The sequence below is a fragment of the Crotalus tigris genome, unplaced genomic scaffold (assembly GCF_016545835.1).
Source record: "Crotalus tigris isolate CLP2741 ecotype Arizona unplaced genomic scaffold, ASM1654583v1 scf7180000024321.1087588, whole genome shotgun sequence".
Lineage (NCBI taxonomy): Eukaryota > Metazoa > Chordata > Lepidosauria > Squamata > Viperidae > Crotalus > Crotalus tigris.
In genome coordinates this window covers 900,784-923,282 of record NW_024100493.1, presented here as the reverse complement: position 1 = coordinate 923,282, position 22,499 = coordinate 900,784, and the positions used below count along the sequence as shown (strand labels likewise).

Here is a 22,499-nt window from a genome sequence, read left to right as displayed (position 1 = left end):
GATTTCCGTCACCCCGGTGACTTCTTTCCGGGACATAGAGAGAACCTTAGTTCAGCACATCTGCAGAAAGCAGACTTTAAAATTAACAACAACAACAATAATAGATCCCCAAGTATAACTGTGCACATGAATTTCAGTATCTTTAATACTGCAGTCAATGTTTTTGAGTCTTGAAGGACTTAATTGCCATGCGAGACGATCAAAACATTTCCTTCTTTTTAGGCAAAATCTTCCAAGACGTTAAAAGCATCCTTCTTTTTTTTTTATTTTTGCCCCTTCCTTTCTTTTTTTCTCTTTTTCCAGCAGGCTGGTGTTAGAGCTCACTTAGTTTTGATATGCAGCCTAAATTTGGCACCAGGAAATTGGAAATTGCATCTTTAAGCAGGCTACAATCAAAAATGAATTACAATAAATCCTATATAATTGCATAGGTCATTCGCTTTAATGAGATTTTATTAACCTGACTGTCAGGCTTTTGAGTCAGGCAGATATTTTATCTTCTTCAACTGATAAAAGTGTCAGCTATAAACCACCGTATAAATATTCATAAATCTGCACATCTGTGGCAGCCTATCAGCACCCTTCTCCTGGACATTAAAAGCATTCTAATTACTTTCTGTCTAGCAGAGCTGAAAGCATGCCTGCTATAATATGCACTCTGGCAGGCGTGATTGCCTTTGTTTGCCACCAACAGATAACGGCACCCCCATTTTTAGCAACAATGCGGGGCCGAGAAAACAGCCCCAGCTTGGACCAAAACAGGGGGAAACGGGGCAGGAAAACATCAAAGCCAAACGGCTCGGGGACCCCAATTCTCCAGCAGGTCGACCTTTTGATTTAGCACGGGGATCCCCAAACTTTTGGGCACCACCAGGGACCGGTTCCGTGGAGAGCGGTTTTTCCGCAGCCCGGTGGGCGCGTGGTTTTGTGTGTGCTGCCTGCATCCCGTGGATGGGGCTTTGCTTGTTTGTGCGGCCCGGTTGCTGGCACATCGCGGCCCAGTACCGGTCCACAGATGGGGGGGGGTTGGGGACCCCCGATTTAGCAGGGTGAGAAAGAGGAGCAGAATTCATCCACAGATCTCTCTCTCTCTTTTTTTTTTTTTTTAGCAAATGGTGTTTTTGTTTTTCTAAATGGCGGTTTCCATCCGATGCCTACAGGGTTTCTGGTGCCACCTCCTGTGGAGAGAACGTACGTGCAGGTCTCTTTGGAAGAGAGAGGGTCAGCTGCAGGGGTGGAGAATTTGTGTCGTTAAGCAAGACATTGGTTAAGTGAGTTTCGCCCCACTTTACTGGGACCTTGCTGGCCACGGCTGTTAAGTGGATCACGGCGGGGGTTAAGCTAGTCACACGGTCGTTACGTGGATCTGGCTCCCCCCATCGACTTGGCTGGTCAGAAGGTCACAAAAGGGGGGTCGCGTGACACCTCCCCCCCCCTCCCAGGACGCTGCCACCGTCATAAATGCAAGTCAGTTGTCAACGGACTGGATTTTGATCACGTGACCGCGGGGATGCTAGCAATGGTCGTACGTGTGGAAAACGGTCATACGTCCTTTTTTTCAGTGCCGTTGTAACTTTGAACGGACACTAAATGAGGACGACCTGTATTTAGGATGCTCACGGTGTCCCGGGATCACACAATGCCCTTTTGTGACCTTCTGACAAGTCAACAGGGGAAGTCAGAATCCTTGAACAACGGTGTGATGAATTTAACAAACTGCAGTGATTCACTTAGCAACTGCAGGGAGAAAGGTCACAAAATGGGTCATGAAACCTGTAGTTGTGTGCTGCTATGGTGAGGCCAGAGCATGGGACTTGCGCACTCAAGTGGAGTCATTCACACATGCAGAAATGGGCCTCAAGATAGTTGTGTTGCCTCTTCTGGACTCAGGATATCTTTGCTTCTGAATCTAGTAAAAGACGTATAGATGGCTTCTGGAGTCAACACACTCCTAGGCTGCATTAACAGAGGGATCGAATCAAGATCATGTGAAATATTAATACCACTTTACAAGGCCTTGGTAAGGCCACACTTGGAATACGGCATCCAGTTTTGGTCACCACGATGTAAAAATGATGTTGAGACTCTAGAAAGAGCACAGAGAAGAGCAACAAAGATGATCAGGGGACTGGAGGCTAAAACATACAACGGTGGCTGGAATTGGGTGTGTCTTGTTCAGGGGTCTTCAATCGTGGCTCTTTTATGACTTGTGGACTTCAACTCCCAGAATTCCTCAGCCAGTGTGCCTAGCTGAGGAATTCTGGGAGTTGAAGTCCACAAGTCATAAAAGGGCCAAGTTTGAAGACCCCTGGTCTAGTTTAATGAAGAGAAGGACGAGGGGTGACATGACAGCAGTGTTCCAATATTTGAAAAGCTGCCATAAAGAAGGGGGGGGGGTGTCAACTTATTTTTCAAAGCATCAGAAAGCAAGACAAGAAATAACGGATGGAAACTCATCAAGGAGAGAAGCAACTTGGAATTAAGAAGGAACTTCCTGACAGGGAGAACAATTAATCAGCGGAACAACTTGCCTCCAGAAGTTGTGTATGCTCCAACACTGAAGGTTTTTAAGAAGAGATTGGACAGCCATTTGTCTCTGGGGTCTCTTGCTTGAGCTGTCCAGGTTGCTTGGACAATCGAAGACCTCTAAGATCAGTTCCAACTCTGTTATTCTGTTATGTCCATCTTTTGATTGCATCAACCACTTCACTCATTCTAGTTGTGTAAGGAGAGGCAACCTGCCCTTACCTTGCAGGCAATTGAGTTCATTTCCTGCTTCCTGCTTCTTCTGGAGACCACAGCTGCTCTTTTGTAGCCCTTTGGCAGATTAGATTTGCCCCTTCCTTCCTTGTTTAACAACCATCCAGAATTCTTCACGGGAACCCATCTGTCAACGCTGCTCACATCGGATGTTCTTGCTTTGACAACAGATGGAAATGTAGCCACCTTTTCTCTTTCGCTTTTAGAGTTTGTTGATGCTGGGAGGGGGAATTGTGCATGAGAATCCAGCTAGTCATAACAATAATAACTCAGCCGTGGGAACCCAAGGACATTGGGCCCAGAGCTGATAAGGAATTGGTGGGTTGGAGAACTGGAGAGGAAGCCCGCCTTTCAAGCTAATTGGGGAACGTGATTTATGACTGTTAACTGGAGGAGGGAAGTGTGCTTTGATACTATGTGCTCAGGGGAGGGGAATCCAGTTTTTTTGGCTTTGATTATGCACTGCCAATGTTATGCTACTCAAAATAAAGATTCTTTAAGGTAAACAATGCCTCAGACTTCTTTTGAAGAGTTTCATCTGTCCTACCATGACACTATCAACTTAAAAAAGCACACAAGGCAGATGTTGCATTTTTTGGAGCTTAGCTATGCTTTCAGATTCCCTACAAGTTTCAGGGTCTGGTATATATTTGCATGCAGTTTGTTCTTCTTCTCTTTGACAATTGAGAGTTTTTTTTTTTTTATTCCCGGCTGCTGCTTTTAAAAAAAATTTTAAAAAAAGTTTTCATTTACATAATGGAACACGAGAGCACAAAAGGAACCATTCAAATGTCGTAGGTGTGTTTTTTTCCCCTTCCCCTCTTTGTATAAGGCCCCTACGAATAACAAGCAAACTTGCAATTATGTGCATTTCACTTTGACACCCTGAAGCAAATTCTGATCCTTGACGTGGAAAGGAGAGATTATGGGATGGTTTCATTATGAGCAACAGCGGTGTAAAAATAAAAAAACAAGATGACCTTGTCAAGACTTTCAACTGCATGGAATGGATGGCTGAACGCCAACTGTGGGAGTACAGCTGCCTGGGTCCGAGGCCTTCCATGGGACTACAAGTCCCATCCCTCACTAGCGCTGTATCAGTCAGGTGTACCTGGAGCATGTCGTACAGGTAGCCCTCCAGTCCAACATTCCTGTCCCTAGGTGAGACATTTGTGAAGTGTACTTTGCCCCATTTTACGACCTGGGGCGTTAAGTCTCAGAAGGGAATCACGTGGCCCTGGGGGACACAGCTGTGGTCGTAAGTATGAGTCGGTTGCCAAGCATCTGACCCTGGGGATGCTGCAGGCGGTTGTCCGGGTGCGAAAAATGGTCATGTCACTTTTCCTCCTGCCGTTGTAAGGTTGAATGGTCACTAAATGACCTGTTGTAAGTTGTACTGAGAAAAATTGATTTAAGTGAGGTGTCCGAAAATGCGTGGCAAGTAACACACAGAGGGGTTTTTGGAAAAGAGTCAGAATAGGCCTTCGGCTGAATGTTGAAATTACTATTGTTATTAAAACTCCTTTTGCATTTTTGTGTAGGAGAGAGAGGGCACATCACAGAGACCAGAAATAACGTATGCAATGAGCCAATGAGCAGACGTTTTAGACCAGAGGTTCTCAACCTGTGGGTCGGGACCCCATTTGGGGTCGAACGACCATTTCACGGGGGTCGCCAAACAACGCAGTCCGCCATTTCCCCCCCCCCCTTTTCCTTAGCTGTGCTACTCCCTTTTATTCTATTGGCTTTCGAAAGCCAACAGAATAGACTCTCTTGAATAGAGTCTAATTCTATTGGCTTTCAGAAGCCAATAGGAATTGTCCAGGCTGTCTCTCCCCTGCTGAGCCCGCCAAAAGTCCCAGTCTGCAAACGGTGCTGCACCAGTTGAGTAGTCCTCGACTTACGACCGGTTGAGTAGTCCTCGACTTACGACCGGTTGGGGGTCGCGGCATTAAAAAGGTTGAGAACCACTGTTTTAGACAGTCTTGGAGTAATTGTTTCATCACAGCTTGATGTGCACCGGGAAATTGGCCCACTGGGCAAATGTGACAGGGAACAAGCATAAGATATTTGCCAGATAATTCTTTCTTTGAGGAGGGAATTGCATGATTTAAGGCCATGGTTTCCAACCGTGGCCACTTGAAGACCTGTGGACTTCAGTTCCCCCTGTTGGCTGGGGAATTCTGGGAGCTGAGGTCCACAAGTCCTAAAGTGGGAAAGGCTGGACACTCTTGATTTAGGGCAATTAGTTGAAGGCTGATTCATTGCGGTGCTCAACGGCACCAATGTTTTGGCTTGGCTTGCCAGAACTTCCAGATGGAAATTGAAGATCCAGGTTTCTGAAGAAGAAGAAACTCGAAACATTGAACGGGAGCCAGAATTGTGCCGTTGACAGGTGTGATTTTGGCGAAGATTTAAGGATAGTACCGAAAAACAGAGTTGGAGGTCATCTAGTCCAACCCCCTGTTCAGGCAGGAAACCCTATACCATTTCGGACAAATGGCTGTTCAGTCTCTTCTTAAAAACCTCCAGTGTTGGTGCATTCACCGCTTCTAGAGGCAGGTTGTTCCACTGGTTAATTGTTCTAACTGTCAGGAAGTTTCTCCTTAGTTCTAGGTTGCTTCTCTCCTTGATTGGTTTCCATCCGTTGAGTCTTCTCCTGCTTCAGGACAGGATAGAAATGGGAGCAGTTAGATTCTGATTCTCATCAAGTTTATCTCCACCAGGGCCTCAACGAAGTTGAATCCCACCCCTCATCCTGGCTGACTGCAGCTTTTGGAAAGAGAATTGAGTTGGAGAATCCAGTTCCTCTAACATCCAGTCCCATATTATTGCCCTATTAAGCTCTTCGTCTAAGGCAGTGGTTCTCAACCTGTGGGTCGGGACCCCATTTGGGGTCGAACGACCATTTCACGGGGGTCGCCAAACAACGCAGTCCGCCATTTTTTCCCCCTTTTCCTTAGCTGTGTTACTCCCTTTTATTCTATTGGCTTTTGAAAGCCAATAGAATAGACTCTCTTGAATAGAGACTAATTCTATTGGCTTTCAAAAGCCAATAGGAATTGTCCAGGCTGTCTCTGCCCTGCTGAGCCCGCCAAAAGTCCCATTCTGCAAACGGTGCTGCACCAGTTGAGTAGTCCTCGACTTACAACCGGTTGAGTAGTCCTCGACTTATGACCGGTTGGGGGTCGCGGCATTAAAAAGGTTGAGAACCACTGATCTAAGGCAATATAGATTGCCTTGTTGATTCCATGATGCACAGATTGTACGGTTTCCTCATAATTATGTCCTCTCCTTGCCCGGGACCTACTTCAAGAAAACAAGTGTGCAGTTCTGATTGTTACAGATGATCAGGGATAGTCACAAGCTCTCAATATGTCAGTTGATTCAGCCTATCAGTCAAAGAATATTTGGGGGCAAGGATCCTCTCTCCTATTGTCTGTAAGATGGAGGAAAGCCCAAAGTAGCTTTTGCCCCAGCTGTAGGACTTCACAATACATCATAACAATTGGGGTGACTTTCTCCTTTGTTGCTGCGTTCGTTTTCTGCAGGGAGATACATCAAGCCTTTTGCATTTTAGCAATAATGCCTCGGCTGTTCTTATCCCTAGGATCAGCCCAGCTACTTACTCCAGGATATCAATAGTGATCTAAATCCCTTGTGACAATTCAAATTTACTGCATTGTCACTTGGGTTGTCTGCCTGGAGACAGGGAAGGGCTGAAGAGCAGAGCTGAAGGCTCTCTGCTCAGTGATCGAATCATGCTTTGCATGCAAAGCATCCCGTATTCAGATCTGCTGCAAAAAAAAAAAGGGAAAGAAAAAGAAAAAAAAAATCACACCAGAGAAGACGAATGCTGAGAACCGATGGGTTCACTCCCATAAGTCAGAGTAACCTACAACCACATAGAGAGAGACACACATACACACCAAGTGGGTTAGGCTGAGAGATGAGGACTGGCCCTGTTTGGCTAGCTTCCCCCTCTTGGCAACTTTAAGAAGCCTGGATTTCCACTCCCAGGCTTCCCCAGCCAGCCATGTCCTTTGCTGAAGGTTCAATGATTTTTTTTAAGGCTCTAGTCCTTATTCTTTCAGACCCACATTTGTTAACAGGTTCCGTTTAGGTGCTCAGCCCAAGCGAAACACAATGAAAAATCAGCACGTGTGTCTTTTTCTCTCTCCATTCTGGCTCACGATGGCAAAGATATCATCAACCCATTTAAATTAATATTTATATTATATTTAAAATTTTTCTTTTGATACGTCTCCCCTCCTGCCCTGCAGGATGTGCAGATTGTGCCACGCTACAAAGAACAAGCTGGCTCAATCATAAATATTTTTGTCTTTCACGGATCCACTTGGAAAGGAACAATCTGCCCCTCTAAACTACATCATGATCATCTGTAACTGATCCATAACGGGGAAAATAAAGATAAACAGGAACGGCAGTCCACACGGCAACGGCTTTATTTCTACGTTTGGTCTTCTCCTGATTTTTTTTTCTTTTGCGGGGAGGAATCCGTAACACAAGAGGTTGTTTCTCTCTTTATTTGCCGTGTCAGAAGTGATCTTTCGTAGGGAAATCATAATACTCGGTAGAGGGCATACACTATATCGGGCTTCATTAACGGATGGAGCAGATAACAGCGGAGACAAAAGAAGCACGGATTTCTGCCAACTTAGGATAATCCTGATTAAAATGCACAGGGTAAATACAGCTTCAGGTTTCGGATCTGATTAGGGGATTAAAACGAATGAAAAACCGCTGCGTATTTGAATTACAAAGTTCCAATCGATGCTATCCGCCGGTATTTTTTTCAAAAGCAAAAACAGAGGGAGTGAATAATGGGGGGGAAGGCGCCGTTGCATCAAAGCTGGAGCTGCCATTTACATTTTCATGAATCTCTTATCCTCTCATCAGAATCTTTGCAGAGTCCTTTGTGTCAGCCTGTGGGTGTGGGTGTGTGAGGAGGTGGGGTTGCGCGCATCTGCTGTTTTGGTGGTTTTGTTTTTTTTCCCCTAAAGCGGTGACTTCCACGAAAGCTTATTTCCTGCGAGGCCCTTGGTGACCTCTGAGGTGGATGGTTTTCTTGCGGATATTTCGTTGCCACACTAGGTAACATCATCAGCACTAGGGGGAGAAATGGGGTTTGCCCTTTCTAGCGCTGATGATGTTACCTAGTTGGGTTTTTCTGCAGGAAAAACCACCAAGCTCAGAGATCATGAAGGATCCCATGGCGCTCCTCCTCCTCCTCCTTCATTCCTAGCACTGATGATGTTACCTAGTTGGGTCATGAAATGTCTGCAAGAAAACCACCAAGCTCAGAGAGCACCAAGGACCCCACAGTCTTTCTCCTCCTCCTCCTCCTCCTCCTCCTCCTCCTCCTCCTCCTCCTCCTCCCTTCTAGCACTGATGATGTTACCTAGCTGGGTCACGAAATGTCTGCAAGAAAACCACCAAGCTCAGAGAGCACCAAGGACCCCACAGTCGTCGTCGTCCTCCTCCTCCTCCTCCTCCTCCTCCTCCTCCTCCTCCTCCTCCTCCCTTCCAGCACTGATGATGTTACCTAGTTGGGTCACGAAATGTCTGCAAGAAAGCCACCAAGCTCAGAGAGCATCAAGGACCCCACAGTCTTCTTCTTCCTCCTCCTCCTCCTCCTCCTCCTCCTCCCACTCCTCCTCCTCCTCCTCCCCCTTCCAGCACTGATGATGTTACCTAGTTGGGTCATGAAACATCTGCAAGAAAACCACCCAGCTCAGAGAGCTTGTATGTGCCCAGTATTGGAAAAATGAAAACTTACCAACTGAAGAAGTATTAATCAAGAAAATCTTAGACCGTGCAGAAATGGATAGGTTGACTTTGGAGATTGAAGAGAAAGAGGACTCAGTTTACTTTAGAACATGGGAAAATTTTTATCAATGGCTAGAAAAATGAATAAGAGAGAAAGGAAGGTGGTAGGTGATTCTGAATACATATTAGTAAGAAGGATGTTATGGACCGATTGATTAATTCATACTGCTTAGGATAATTAACCGTATTTATTATTGCTATTTATTATTATATGAATTTTTTTTTTATTGAAAATTTTTAAATTTTACAAAACAATACCCTCCCCCGACCTTCCCAGAGCTGAATACAGGCTTAATTAAAAAATTTTCAAGAAGTCTTAAAACAGATATAAACCATAAACAAATCTAAATACATTAATTAAACAAGTAGTAAAATAGTTGAGAATAATATATGTATAAAAAGACAAAAATACAAGGAAATACAAGAAAATAGGAAAAAAGAAAAAGGAAAGAAATAAAAAGAAAAAAGAAAAGGAAAGGAAAATCTACAAAGTCTGTAAAATATCTTAAATTTTAAGTATAAGTTATTGAAAAGCTAAATAATATTTTTTTATCTCCAACCTATATTGTATAAAGTCTATCCATTTTTTCCATACCAAAAAATACTTCTCTTGCGATTGGTCTTTCAAGAAAGCCGAAATCTTTGCCATTTCCGCCAAATAAGAAACTTTAAAATATTATATGAATTATTGTTATTTAAATATATGTACCCCAGACCATATTCTGTTTGCTAAATATTGAACATGTTATTGGGGGATAACCCCAATCCTGTCCCCAACTCCGCCCAAACCCTAACCCTGATCCCAACCTCAACCTAAACCCTAACCCCCACTCTGACCCCATTCTATTCCCAATCCTATAAAATCTAATAATTTTTTTTAAAAAAAAAGAAAACCACCAAGCTCAGAGAGCACCAAGGACCCCACAGTCCTCCTCCTCCTCTTCTCCCCCTCCCCTCCCCAGCACTGATGATGTTATGTAGTTGGGTCATGAAACGTCTGCAAGAAGACCACCAAACTCTGAGCGCACCAAGGATGCCAACAGTTCAACCCGGAGCTATGAATATTCTCTTTTAGCCTACTTTCTCCATACGGTGTTCAGTCTCTGGACTTGATCTGTTGTTTCTCTGATGAACATTCAGCGATTTGAGCTCACAGCCACTTAAGTATTTCCTTGGGGCTGAGAATTGTTGGGCTACCATGCTAAGGATTATTCTACCCCATCGTCTTTCTGTTGGGATCCACTTCCTTCTGATCAGGACTTTGCTGATCCTTTGCGTCTTGGATCATTCTCTGAGCAAAGTGATATGACTCTATATAGTTTCCAGCAGATCTAAAATCATTTAAAAAAAAAAAAAAACCTCAGTTGCCTTCTTTGATAAGGCTTAGGGTGACTGGTCCATCATGAATCCACATTTTTCAAGAAAAGCTGGAGGGTGTGTGTTGAAACAATTGATATATTTCTTCTGTTAAAGATCCGTTTTGGAAAAAGAGCTCTAAGCTTGTTTTTTTTTAAAAAAAAAAGTTTTTATTGATTTTCTAATTTTACATTTAAATATTTAAAAAGCAACGTGGCGGCTGAGTTGATCGATAATTCAGTGACATACAAATATCTTTAGTGCAAGTCTCAAACTCCTACATTAAGTATTTTCTTTCTTTTCCCCTTAGTATTTACTGTCTCGTGTTTAAACTGGTACAATTCTTATTACATCCATTTAATTAAAAATAACTTTTTTACATTTATCAAAAAATTTTAATTTATACATATCCTGGTTATTTTAACATTCAATCTTTATAGACAATCAATGTCCTGATTAGTTTTTCCCAATTTTTTGTTTCCCATTAATATTTACGTTTAACATTGAACATTTATAATTTCCAAGTTTTAAAAGACCACAATTCCCTTTATCACAATTCATCGTAAAATCTAATATTCAGAATACACATCTATTTAAATATATTCTATTTCTCACCATCTTACATCAGCTAGTTAATAATACAGCTCTAAGCTTCTTCTTCTTTTTCTCCGTGGATTCTATATGTTAAATGTTAAACTTATTTGGTATTTAGATCATTTTTTCTCTCTCTCTTTGTGTGCACACCAATTCCCCCCCGCTTTTTTGTTGCTAACGCTGGATGTACATTTTTGTTTTTGTTGGTTTGTTCTTCAGTTTTGCATTTTACCTTTTATGATAAAACAAAATAAATATCTACTTGAGAGGAAAAACGGCTCCATAGAGACATCTTTTGATCAGGATGGTAATTTGTTTACTCGCACAAAACCTTTTAGAAGAAACGTGAAGCAACCTAATGAAACCTTACAGTTATTTGTTCTATTTGAAGCTCCACATTGAAAAAGACAGAACAAATATTGAGTTCTTTTGCTGTGGCCACAAGTCCACCCAAAAAAATGTCTGCAGGAGATGAGTACGACAAGGTCAGGCAGAGATTGAGGGCAGAGTCAAGAGAGGAATCAGCCTGGAATAGGTTCCACATGCATTCCAAATCGAATCTTTCTTGAATTCCAGTGACTCTTATCTACCACCAGTCTAGTCCTGTTAGTTGACTAGATTCTTGTGTATTGCTAAGAGTAATAAATCAGTTTAACTGGAACTTCACATGTGGCCCTGATTTTTCACCCTTGACAGGTAGTTATAAACGTATCATAATTTTTAATGTCTAGAATCATATTATTTCAGTTTTCGTTGCCATCTCAGAGCTAATGTTGATTTCCAATGTGGACGATAAAGGATTTGTACTATACTTACAATGAAGAATAGGAATCTTAGCAGCGGAATTACACTTTTCATTCTTTGTTAAAATGTTCTGTTCGGAACCTAACTTCCTGGTGATCAATGTTCTCCAGATGTGTCTATCCCAGGGGTAGACAACCTTGGCTCTTTTATGACTCATGGACTTCAACTCCCAGAATTCCTGAGCCAGCCAATCTAGGACAGGGGTAGGCAACCTTGGCTCTTTTATGACTCATGGACTTCAATTCCCAGAATTCCTGAGCCAGCCATGCTGAGGGAAAAGGGAGAGGTTTCCAAGCTGAGCCATGCTGGCTCAGGAATTCTGGAGTTGAAGTCCACCAGTCATAAAAGAGCCAAGGTTGCCTACCTCTGGCCTAGGCCTAGGCCGCTTTATGACTCATGGACTTCAACTCCCAGAATTCCTGAGCCAGCCTGGCTCAGCTTGGAAACTCTCCCTTTCCCCTCAGCATGGCTGGCTCAGGAATTCTGGGAGTTGAAGTCCACAAGTCATGAAGGGGCCATAATTCCCCCATGCTGGCTCAGGAATTCTGGGAGTTGAAGTCCACGAGTCATAAAAGAGCCAAGGTTGCCTATCCCTGGTCTAGGGAGATTCTCAATCATCCAGGTCATGGTTGTCGTCAAAGTGCTTTTTCAAAAGACAACTGGACTTTGTTTTTCCCTGAGGACATTTCTCGTCCAAGAAGCTTTGATTTCAATTCCTATTACCACTGGATAAATGTCAGGAATGCTTCTTCAGGAATGAAGAAGAGTGCTCTTCCTGGTTTTAGGAATTCACGTTGAGCGTTGAGTTGGGTACGTTTTCCTGCAATTTTTCTGAGCTCTCCATGGTTCTGCAGCTTCCTAACAGGCAGCTTAGTTTTATGCAAGGCACTGCTAAATGTTGCAGGATTTAGCCACATGGAGTTAAAACAGCCATTGGAGAGTCGTTTGTTTTTTTTTAAGGGCAGTGAGGAGAGCAACCAGCTCTTTGTTGTGTTATGTGCCATTGTTGCTCTGCACAGATTTTAATCCTGTTTTAAAAATCTCTGTTTGGGGGGGAAATAAGATTCCCCCAGTTCTTTAAAAGTTGCCCACAGCAATATAGTTTAGGCAACCTTGACTCTTTTATGACTCGTGGACTTCAACTCCCAGAATTCCTGAGCCAGCATGGCTCAGCTTGGAAACCTCCCTTTCCCCTCAGCACGGCTGGCTCAGGAATTCTGGGAGTTGAAGCTTGCTGAGAATTAGCAGTATGGAAACGTTTCAAGGTCATTCTAGCAGGTATGAAGAAGATAGCAGATGGTTCCCTTAACAAAGAGAACTTGTTTACATAAACTACGGGGACATCTGGGGAGGTTTGGCTGTTATATGCCAGAGGCAGCACTCAGAGCCCTCTCTGTGGGCACGCGCACTGTCACCCCAGCCCTGTCTCCCCCCACAGCCCCCTCCTCACCAGCAGCCCCCCCAGAGGAGAGTTGCCCCCAACCACGGCCAGTGCGGAGCAGTGCAGCCAAGAAATGGCAGCCAGGCAGTGGGACCAAGACTCTGCCCTTGCACCCCGTCGCACGCAGTTGATGCTGCGGGAAGCGGGCAGAGAGTGTGGATGCTATGGCACTGCTGGGCTGCCTGGGCAATCTGCGGTGGGCTGTGAAGGTGGTGGGTGGCCCTGTGGGTGGGGCAGGGGGGGCGGAACAGGGGCAGGGGTGGGTTTTGGACACTCAGTCTCTAAACCAGTGGTTCTCAACCTTTTTAATGCCGCGACCCCCAACCGGTCGTAAGTCGAGGACTACTCAACCAGTTGTAAGTCGAGGACTACTCAGCTGGTGCAGCACCATTTGCAGAATGGGACTTTTGGCGGGCTCAGCAGGGCAGAGACAGCCTGGACAATTCCTATTGGCTTTGGAAAGGCAATAGAATTAGACTCTATTCAAGAGAGTCTATTCTATTGGCTTTCAAAAGCCAATAGAATAAAAGGGAGTAGCACAGCTAAGGAAAAGGGGGGGGGGGAAATGGCGGACTGCGTTGTTTGGCGACCCCCGTGAAATGGTCGTTCGACCCCAAATGGGGTCCTGACCCACAGGTTGAGAACCACTGCTCTAAACGGTTCGCCATCACTGTTATATGCCGTTACAGTCTGATGCCTGATGACATTATAGAGTTCATTTTACTTCACCTTCGCCAGGCCGTGTATCCAATAAACAGTCAGCTTTTCAGAAATGAAACTAATCCTGGACTTTTATTTGGACACTCGACCTGGAGATTAACACGTCTCCCCTAACAACAGAAAGTTTGGGTTCAGTCGTAGGCCGAGGACCACCCGTCGTTCTTTGGCTTTGCAACATGAAGTGGGCCTGCTTTGGACCCCGCGGCGATTAAAATGTCCTTTTCTGTTTCAGAGAGCCGTATGATCCTGGATGCTTTTGCTCAACAGTGCAGCCGAGTTCTCAGCCTTTTAAACTGCGGAGGGAAACTTCTGGAGAAGAACCGCCCCCCGCCCCTGCCTTCTTGCGTCAAACAAGAGAGCCCGACTTTCAATGAGAGGCCGGAGCATTGCCAGCTCGGCAAAATGGTCCACAGCCAGACCTCCGAAAACGTAGACTTCGAATTGCAGTACATGCAGAAGAAGCAGCAGACCTCAGCTTTCCTGAGGGTCTTCACCGATTCCCTTCAAAACTATTTGCTCTCGGGAGGCTTCACCTCGCAAAACGCCTCCTCGGCGGGGGATTTCGGTCATTTGGCCGACATGGACCCGCTTTCCACCTCTCCGGTGCACACGTTAGGGGGATGGGCTTCTCCGGCGACTTCGGAGTCCCACGGTCACCCGTCTTCTTCCACCCTCCCGGAGGAGGAGGAGGAAGAGGAGGAAGGCTACTGTCCTCGTTGCCAAGAGTTGGAGCAGGAGGTGATTTCCTTGCAACAAGAAAACGAAGAACTCCGAAGAAAGTTGGAGAGCATTCCAGGTAACGTGATGCTATTGGTTGAGGCTTCGGGGTAGGATGAAGCACCTCCTGGTGCTCCCCGCAGCATTTTCGGATGAAAGAGAGGAGTAGCAGGGTGATACCGTAATACATAGTACACTAATATGGGTATTCCTTGATTTACGGCTGCAACTGTGCCCAGAATTTCCATTGTTAAACAAGACAATTGTTGAGTTCTGCCAAAACATTCTTGCCACAGTTGTTAAGTTGTTTCTCCCACGACCTGGTTTCAAGCAGGCCACAGCCTAGTAGGGGCCACAACCCGGGAGTTGGGGGTGGGTCTATGACAATTTGCTGGAGTCAACTCGGTATGGCTAACTTGCCACTGCCAACTCATCAAGGCCAACTCATCAAGGCCAACTCATCATGGCCCACTCACTCATCATGGCCCACTCATCATGGCCAACTCACCAAGGCCAACACATCACGGCCCACTCATCATGGCCAACTCATCATGGCCAACTCATCAAGGCCAACTCATCATGGCCAACTCACCAAGGCCAACTCACCAAGGCCAACTCATCAAGGCCAACTCATCATGGTCAACTCATCACAGGCCAATTCATCACAGGCCAACTCATCACAGGCCAACTCATCACAGGCCAACTCATCACGGTCCACTCATCATGGCCCATTCATCATAGCCAACTCATCAAGGCCAACTCGCCAAGGCCAACTCATTGTGGCCAACTCGCCAAGGCCAACTCATTGTGGCCAACTTGCTAAGGCCAATTCATCATGGCCAACTCATCACAGCCAACTTTCCAGGGCCAGCTTGTCACAGGACAATTCATTGCGGGACAAGAGTTACACTAACATCAAAGAAATGGTGGAACAGAATCATTAAAGAAAAGATGCAAAAGGAGGGACAGAATAAAATGGGAACGGCAAAAATTAAAATTTTTATTTATTTAGTTTAAATAATTAAATAGAATCATTAAGTTGTCCCATGGCGAGTTCTCCAGCGGTGAGTTGGCCATGGCGAGTTGCCGCCTTCGAGGTGGGGGACCCCAGCTCTCGTCGGTTTTGCTCTTAATTGAATAAGTCTGATTGTGGGAACTTTCTCATTGTTCGCAGTGCCCTGCCAAACTGTTTTAGACTACTTGAAGATGGTCCTCCAGCATCACAATCAACTGATGTTGCCGCAGACGGTGGAGCAGCCAGCAGAGGTAGGTCTTGATGGTGACAAGAGGGGGGTCATCAATGGAAAGATTTGGTCAATATGAGCTCTCAGAAGAACGGGTCAGCGCTGGATGGAGAAACAAGAGTTTCACTTCTTAAGCAATGTGAGTTCTTATTGCTCGGGGGCAACACACTAGATTCGTGAGAGCCTGTGGACCAGCAGGGGTTCTGCATAAAAGGTCTTCATCAAGACTTAGTTTATAGGTTCCTATCTAATACAGGTAGTCCTTGACAGATATGCACAAGATTAGAGGAAGAATTATTTGATGATTCAAATGCACTGACTTGGAAAGTTAGTTGGCAAAGGAAGAAAGCCTGAGTAAGACTGAAGAAAACAGAAGCTTTGACCTATTACAGGGGATATTATATTAAATTAGAGGTTTGAATATGGTTAAGAATAGCTTGCTAGAAATAGGAATATTATTATAACTAGATAGATAAGATTGGTCATCAGAATATCATATTTTGGCATGAAGAGGGAAATAAGAAAAGGTTAAGAATTTTGAACAAGGGAAGCTTTTGGTTACCCAAATATAACTTGTTTTGAAACTAAAAACAGTTGGGATATTTTGAATATGGATGGGAAAATAAAACTGAAAAAGAAAAGGTGAAAATAGGATACTGACTGACTAAATGGATATTGGGTGCAAATGCAATTAAGGTACGTTTTGGTTAGAAAAGATATTTTAAACTGATCTCCTTCATACTATTAGAAAACTGTAATAAAGGCTGATATTCAACTGCATATCTATTAATAACAATAAGAACTGTATTTACTTAATATGGATAAATGTTTATCGCCAGAAGAAGAGAGGAGGTATTGGAGGGTGTAGTAATATTGGATTTAGTTTGAAGAAGCTTGTAAGTACCACGGAATTACTAAGGGATCCATTTGACACGTTGTTTATTAAGCACTTGTTTGTAAAAACAGAAAATTTAAAAAATTATATATACATACACACACACACACACACACACACACACACACAAAGACTTAGTTTATAGGTTCCTAGTGTCATGGTTCCAACAGATGAAACTCTTCAAAGAACTTTGAGGCATTGTTTACCTTAAAGAATCTTTATTCGAGTAGCATAGCATCGGCATGTACATAGGCCAAGCCAAAATCTGAATTCCCCTCCCCTGAGCACATAGTATCAAAGCACAATTCCCCCCTCCAATTAACAGTCATAAATCACATTCTCCAATTAGTTTGAAATGCAGGCTTTCCCTCAAGTTCTTCAGCCCGGCCAATTTTTTATCATCTCTTATTTCAATAACCTTGGGTCTCATACTAGGTCCAGTATTGTTATGTCTAGCTAAACTCCCATGCACATTCCTTCTCCTCCCCTCCAGTATCATATAATTCTAACTCCAATTCTAAGAATAAAACATAAGAAGGAAAACGGTTGCATCTTTTGTGTATCTGGCATTTGAACTCCACCCTCTTTCTCTTCTTCTTTGGTGTCCTGGCAACCTGGGAATGCTAGTTGCTTTGGGGTTTATGCTCGAGCAGAGGGGGTTGGACTAGAAGACCTCCAAGGTCCCTTCCAACTCTTATTATTCTGTTATCCTGTTGTTTTATTCTGTTGTAGTGTTATTTTGTTGCTATTCTGTTGTTATTGTTATTCTGCTATTTTGTTATTGTATTCTGTTATTCTGCTATTCTGTTATTCTGTTCTGTTATTCTGTTCTGTTATTCTATTCTTTTAATGTGTTATTCTGCTATTCTATTTTCTGTTATTCTGTTGTTATTCTGTTATTCTATTCTTTGAATATGTTATTCTGTTATTCTATTCTTTGAATGTTATTCAGCTATTCTATCATTCTGTTCTGTTATTCTGTTGTTATTCTGTTACTCTTCTGTTATTCTATCCTTTTAATGTGTTATTCTGTTATTCTATTCTGTTATTCTATTCTTTGAATATGTTATTCTGTTATTCTGTTCTGTTGTTCTATTCTTTGAATGTTTTCTGCTATTCTATCATTCTGTTCTGTTATTCTGTTGTTATTCTGTTACTCTATTCTGTTAATCTATCCTCTTAATGTGTTATTCTGTTATTCTATTCTGTTATTCTATTCTTTGAATATGTTATTCTGTTCTGTTATTCTGTTATTCTATTCTTTGAATATGTTATTCTGCTATTCTATAATTCTGTTCTGTTATTCTGTTGTTATTCTGCTATTCTATTCTGTTATTCTATCATTTTAATGTGTTATTCTGTTATTCTATTCTTTGAATATGTTATTCTGCTATTCTATCATTCTGTTCTGCTGTTATTCTGTTACTCTATTCTGTTATTCTATCCTCTTAATGTGTTATTCTGTTATTCTATTCTGTTATTCTATTCTTTGAATATGTTATTCTGTTATTCTGTTCTGTTGTTCTATTCTTTGAATATGTTTTCTGCTATTCTATCATTCTGTTCTGTTATTCTGTTGTTATTCTGTTACTCTATTCTGTTAATCTATCCTCTTAATGTGTTATTCTGTTATTCTATTCTGTTATTCTATTCTTTGAATATGTTATTCTGTTCTGTTATTCTGTTATTCTATTCTTTGAATAAGTTATTCTGCTATTCTTCATTCTGTTCTGTTATTCTGTTATTCTATTCTGTTATTCTATTCTTTGAATATGTTATTCTGTTATTCTATTCTGTTATTCTGTTTCTCTATTTTTTGAATATGTTATTCTGCTATTCTATCAATCTGTTCTGTTATTCTGTTGTTATTCTGTTATTCTATCCTTTTAATGTGTTCTGTTATTCTATTATTCTCTTCTGTTATTCTGTTCATTCGATTATTCTTTTATTCTGTTCATTCTGTCAGTCCATTGTTGTTCTGCTATTCTGTTGTTATTCTGTTATTTTTTTTTTAGGGGAGCAAGCAATTGCTGAACAATTATCCCGTCTTCATCACTAGCAAACAGTGGGACGAGGCCGTCAACTCCTCCAAGAAAGACGGGCGGCGTCTCCTTCGCTACCTCATCAGATTTGTCTTCACCACCGATGAGCTTAAGTACTCGTGCGGCCTTGGGAAAAGAAAAAGGTCAGTGCAGTCAGGAGACACTGGTCCTGAAAGACGGCCTCTGGATCCAGTGAAAGTAACATGTCTCAGAGGTACTGCATCTTTTCACTCAACGTCCGCCATGCCACAATCTCATTTCACCAGATTAGACGTGCGGTAGAGAAGGGAGGGTCTTCTGGGGACGTCCAGGAGCTTAGATGGAGTTGATGGACAGAAAGGGTCCGAGATGCCACCTCCCTTTGGATCCTTTCCTTCCGAGGTCTCCACGGGAGGACATCCTTAGGAGATCAATGATGGACGGTGGGAATCTTCTTTCCCTCTCAACGACAAGTCTAAAGAGCGTGATGCGTTCTCCTGGGTTGCTTCTGCTAGGTCCCAATGAGGTCCTCCTGGACCAGCAGTTCTCCACCTGTGGGTCGGGACCCCATTTGGGGTCGAACGACCATTTCACGGGGGTCGCCAAACAATGCAGCCCGCCATTTCCCCCCCCCCTTTTTCCTTAGCTGTGCTCCTCCCTTTTATTCTGTTGGCTTTTGAAAGCCAATAGAATAGACTCTCTTGAATAGAGTCTAATTCTATTGGCTTTCAAAAGCCAATAGGAATTGTCCAGGCTGTCTCTGCCCTGCTGAGCCTGCCAAAAGTCCATTCTGCAAATGGGGCTGTACCAGTTGAGTAGTCTTCGACTTACGACCGGTTGAGTAGTCCTTAACTTAAGACCGGTTGGGGGGTCGCGGCATTAAAAAGGTTGAGAACCACTGTCCTGGACCGATCAGTGACCCCTCGCACGCTCATTCCCCACAATCGATGCTCATAAATGGAGCATATGGCCCTCACACCATCCTTGGATGTGTTGTAAGAGTTATGATGGTCTGAATTTTCAGAGATCACGTGAGCCTGTTCCATCAGAGCATACAAAAGCTTAGCCTTAACACAAGACCTTTTGTTGTGTGAGATTACTCTGTACAATTCTGAACCAATGCATTTGGCCTCCTATCTTTAAAATCAGGACATTTATCCTGGGTAGATTGCGCCCGTTTGTAGGACACCCGATGGGTATTCTACAAATTTAAGCATTCGGTTAAAAGAGAAAAGGAATTTGTCCTGCTTTCAAAATTAAACTTCTCTCCAAGACCATGTCCGCTGTTGAAGAGCACAAGGCTGCGTCCATGCTACAAACTTAGAAAAACACAACATGCAGAACAGACAGGCAGGATACAGCTAGGCAGGATTTGTCCTCCTTTTTTAAAAAAAAGGAAGAGCCCTTCCAAAAACCATTTTGAGACTTCCGTGTTTCTTCAGTAACATATTTTCTCCACTGTCCCTACACACACACACACACACACACACACACACACACACACACACAACCTCCACCGGGATAAATTGCACAAAATCCAATTGTGTTACAAAACAAGAAAAGTTATATAGGGTTGTCCTACCTCTTCTTTGGGTGCTGAGATTTGTTTCTGTTTTTAAATATAAGATAAACACCGTCCTACTCAGTAGTCTGTATCTAAGTTTCCAAATCTTTCTTGGACTCCTGTCTTAGCTCCTTGTCTTTAGATATTCTTCCACTTTCCATGCATTGCATCCCGACAAGCCTTCCCTTCCAACAATCCCTTGGCTTGGCAATCCAGGTGGTTCAACCCCCTTACACAATTTGCTCTATTTTGGAGTTTTGTTGAGGATTACTTTTCCCACAAGGCCGCCGACTAAACATCAAACTTGTAGGTGGTACCTGCCAGGTTATCCACCTCTTAAGAAGCTGCATGTCCATCGTCCATATTCTTCTGCCACTGGCCCAGTTCACAAGACTGCTTGTTTACCCAATGGGACACCTTGTCACAGCCCATTCTGTGGCTGAGTTGCCACGGCCAATTCACCACAGCCAACTTGCTGCGGGACAACGTCACAATTCTATTTAATTATTTAAAATAAATAAAGCATTGTTTTAATTACGGCCGTTCACATTTCATTCTGTCCTTCCTTTTACTCTGCTCCTTTCTCCAATGATTCTATACCACCATTTCTTTGATATTAGTGTAATTCTTCTCCTGTGGTGAGTTAACCGTAACAAGTTAGCCATGATGAATTGGCCATGGTGAGTTGGCCATAATGAGTTGGTTATGGTGAGTTGGCTGTGATGCATTGGCCAAGGCAAGTTGGCCAGGACGAGTTGGCCATGGCGAGTTGGGCGTGATGATTTGGCCATGGTGAATTGGCCATGGCGAGTTGGCCATGACGCATTGGCCAAGGTGAGTTGGCCAAGGCGAGTTGACCATGGCGAGTTGGCCATGGCGAGTTGGCCATGACAACTCGGCCATGATGAGTTGACCATGGTAAGTTGGCCATGACAACTCGGCTATGATGAGTTGGCCATGGCAAGCTGGCCATGACAACTCGGCCATGATGAGTTGGCCAAGGCGAGTTGGCCATGGCAAATTGGCCATGAAGAGTTGGCCGTGACAAGTTGGCCATGCGTGAATTGTCCTAGACTCAGTTGTTCAATACATGGAAGCTCACTTGCTGATTTCTTCACAGAATTCATTCGGATGCACTGCACCTCTAACCCGGATTGGTGGATGCCTTCCGAAGAACAGATCAACAAGGTCTTCAGTGATGCAGTGGGACACGCTCGGCAAGGACGGGCAGTGGGGACATTCCTGCACAACGGGAATTCGTACTATGATGGGATTGATCAACATAGTTCCCATGACGACCTCTTCAGTAGAGGTATCCATGATGGCTCTGGAGACTGATGGCCGGAAGGAAGGTGATCCAGAAGGAGACGCAAGGGAAAGACAAGAGACTGAGTGTTCGGTATTCCATTTAAATGTGAATTAAGAATCCAAAGCATGTTGAGGATTGAGTTGTGTCCAAAGGAGTGTGTGTAAAAGTAGGATTCCCCAGCCAGATGTGCTGGCCTACAGCTCCCATCCTCTTCCAGAGAGTGTGGTTGTGCTGTCATTGGTCCCAGATTGTGAGAAGCTGGTTTTAACACTAGTCTTGCAAGCAAATAAGGAAGTACAGGTGATCTTTGGATTGCAACGGTACGTTTAGTTACAACGGCTTTGAAAAAAAGTGACCTACGACCGTCTTTCACACAACCATTGAAGCATGGGGATCAAAATCCGGACACTTGATCCGGGGTCACGTGATCCCCTTTTGTGACCGTCTGACAAGCAAAGTCAATGGGGGAAGAAGTCAGATTCGCTGTATGGCTGTGTTAACTAAGTTAACAACTGCAGCGATTCTGTGGCAGGAAAGGTCATAAAATTGGGGCAAATGACACACTTAGCATATGTTTGTGGTTCCGTTGTGGTCATAAGTCAAATCAAGTCACCTGTTTCTGAGCAGTAGCAATTTTTTTTTACCATATTTCCACCCCTGTTTTTAATTTCAGATGGAAGAATATTTTTTTTTTAAAAAAAAATTTCCTCCGGGTTTTGCGTTGTTGGTTCTACAAGTCTACAGGCGTCCCTTCGGCGGTGCTGCCTCTCACTCGCCCACTCGAATGTTGGAAAAAGTGGGATTTCTCATTGAAGACCCTCTCTCATCATCCAATCGCCCCTCTTTTTCTCCTTTTCCATTTGAGTGACGGGCATTTCTGAAACTGTAACATAGAAACACTTCCTGATTGACTAGAAATGTGCCAGATAGGTCTTGCTTGATGTACGGCCACTGTTAAGCCCAAAATATCTGTGGGTGCTTCATCATTTAAAAAAAAAGAGACTGGACAGCCATTTGTCTGAAATGGTCTAGGGCAGGGTGGGAACCTTGGCTCTTTTATGACTTGTGGACTTCAACTCCCAGAATTCCTGAGCCAGCATGGGGGAAATATGGCCCCTTCGTGACTGGTGGACTTCAACTCCCAGAATTCCTGAGCCAGCATGGGGGAACTATGGCCCCTTCGTGACTTGTGGACTTCAATTCCCAGGATTCCTGAGCCAGAAT

At 43.6% G+C, this 22,499-nt stretch overlaps 1 protein-coding gene across 2 annotated transcripts in view; it reads left to right on the top strand.

Moving 5' to 3' along the window:
* BEND4 (BEN domain containing 4) overlaps nt 1–22,262 on the top strand; it is a 28,013-nt gene extending 5,751 nt beyond the window's left edge. Inside the window, exons 2-5 of one of the 2 annotated variants that reach the window (XM_039325250.1) lie at nt 13,758–14,321; nt 15,417–15,508; nt 18,397–18,637; nt 21,087–22,262. In XM_039325250.1, the coding sequence (XP_039181184.1) occupies nt 13,758–14,321; nt 15,417–15,508; nt 18,397–18,637; nt 21,087–21,304 (1,115 nt within the window). In that variant the 3' untranslated portion in view covers nt 21,305–22,262. The remainder of the gene's footprint in view (nt 1–13,757; nt 14,322–15,416; nt 15,509–18,396; nt 18,638–21,086) is intronic. The other variant, XM_039325251.1, reaches the window with a different exon arrangement.
* Nucleotides 22,263–22,499: the final 237 nt, after the last annotated feature.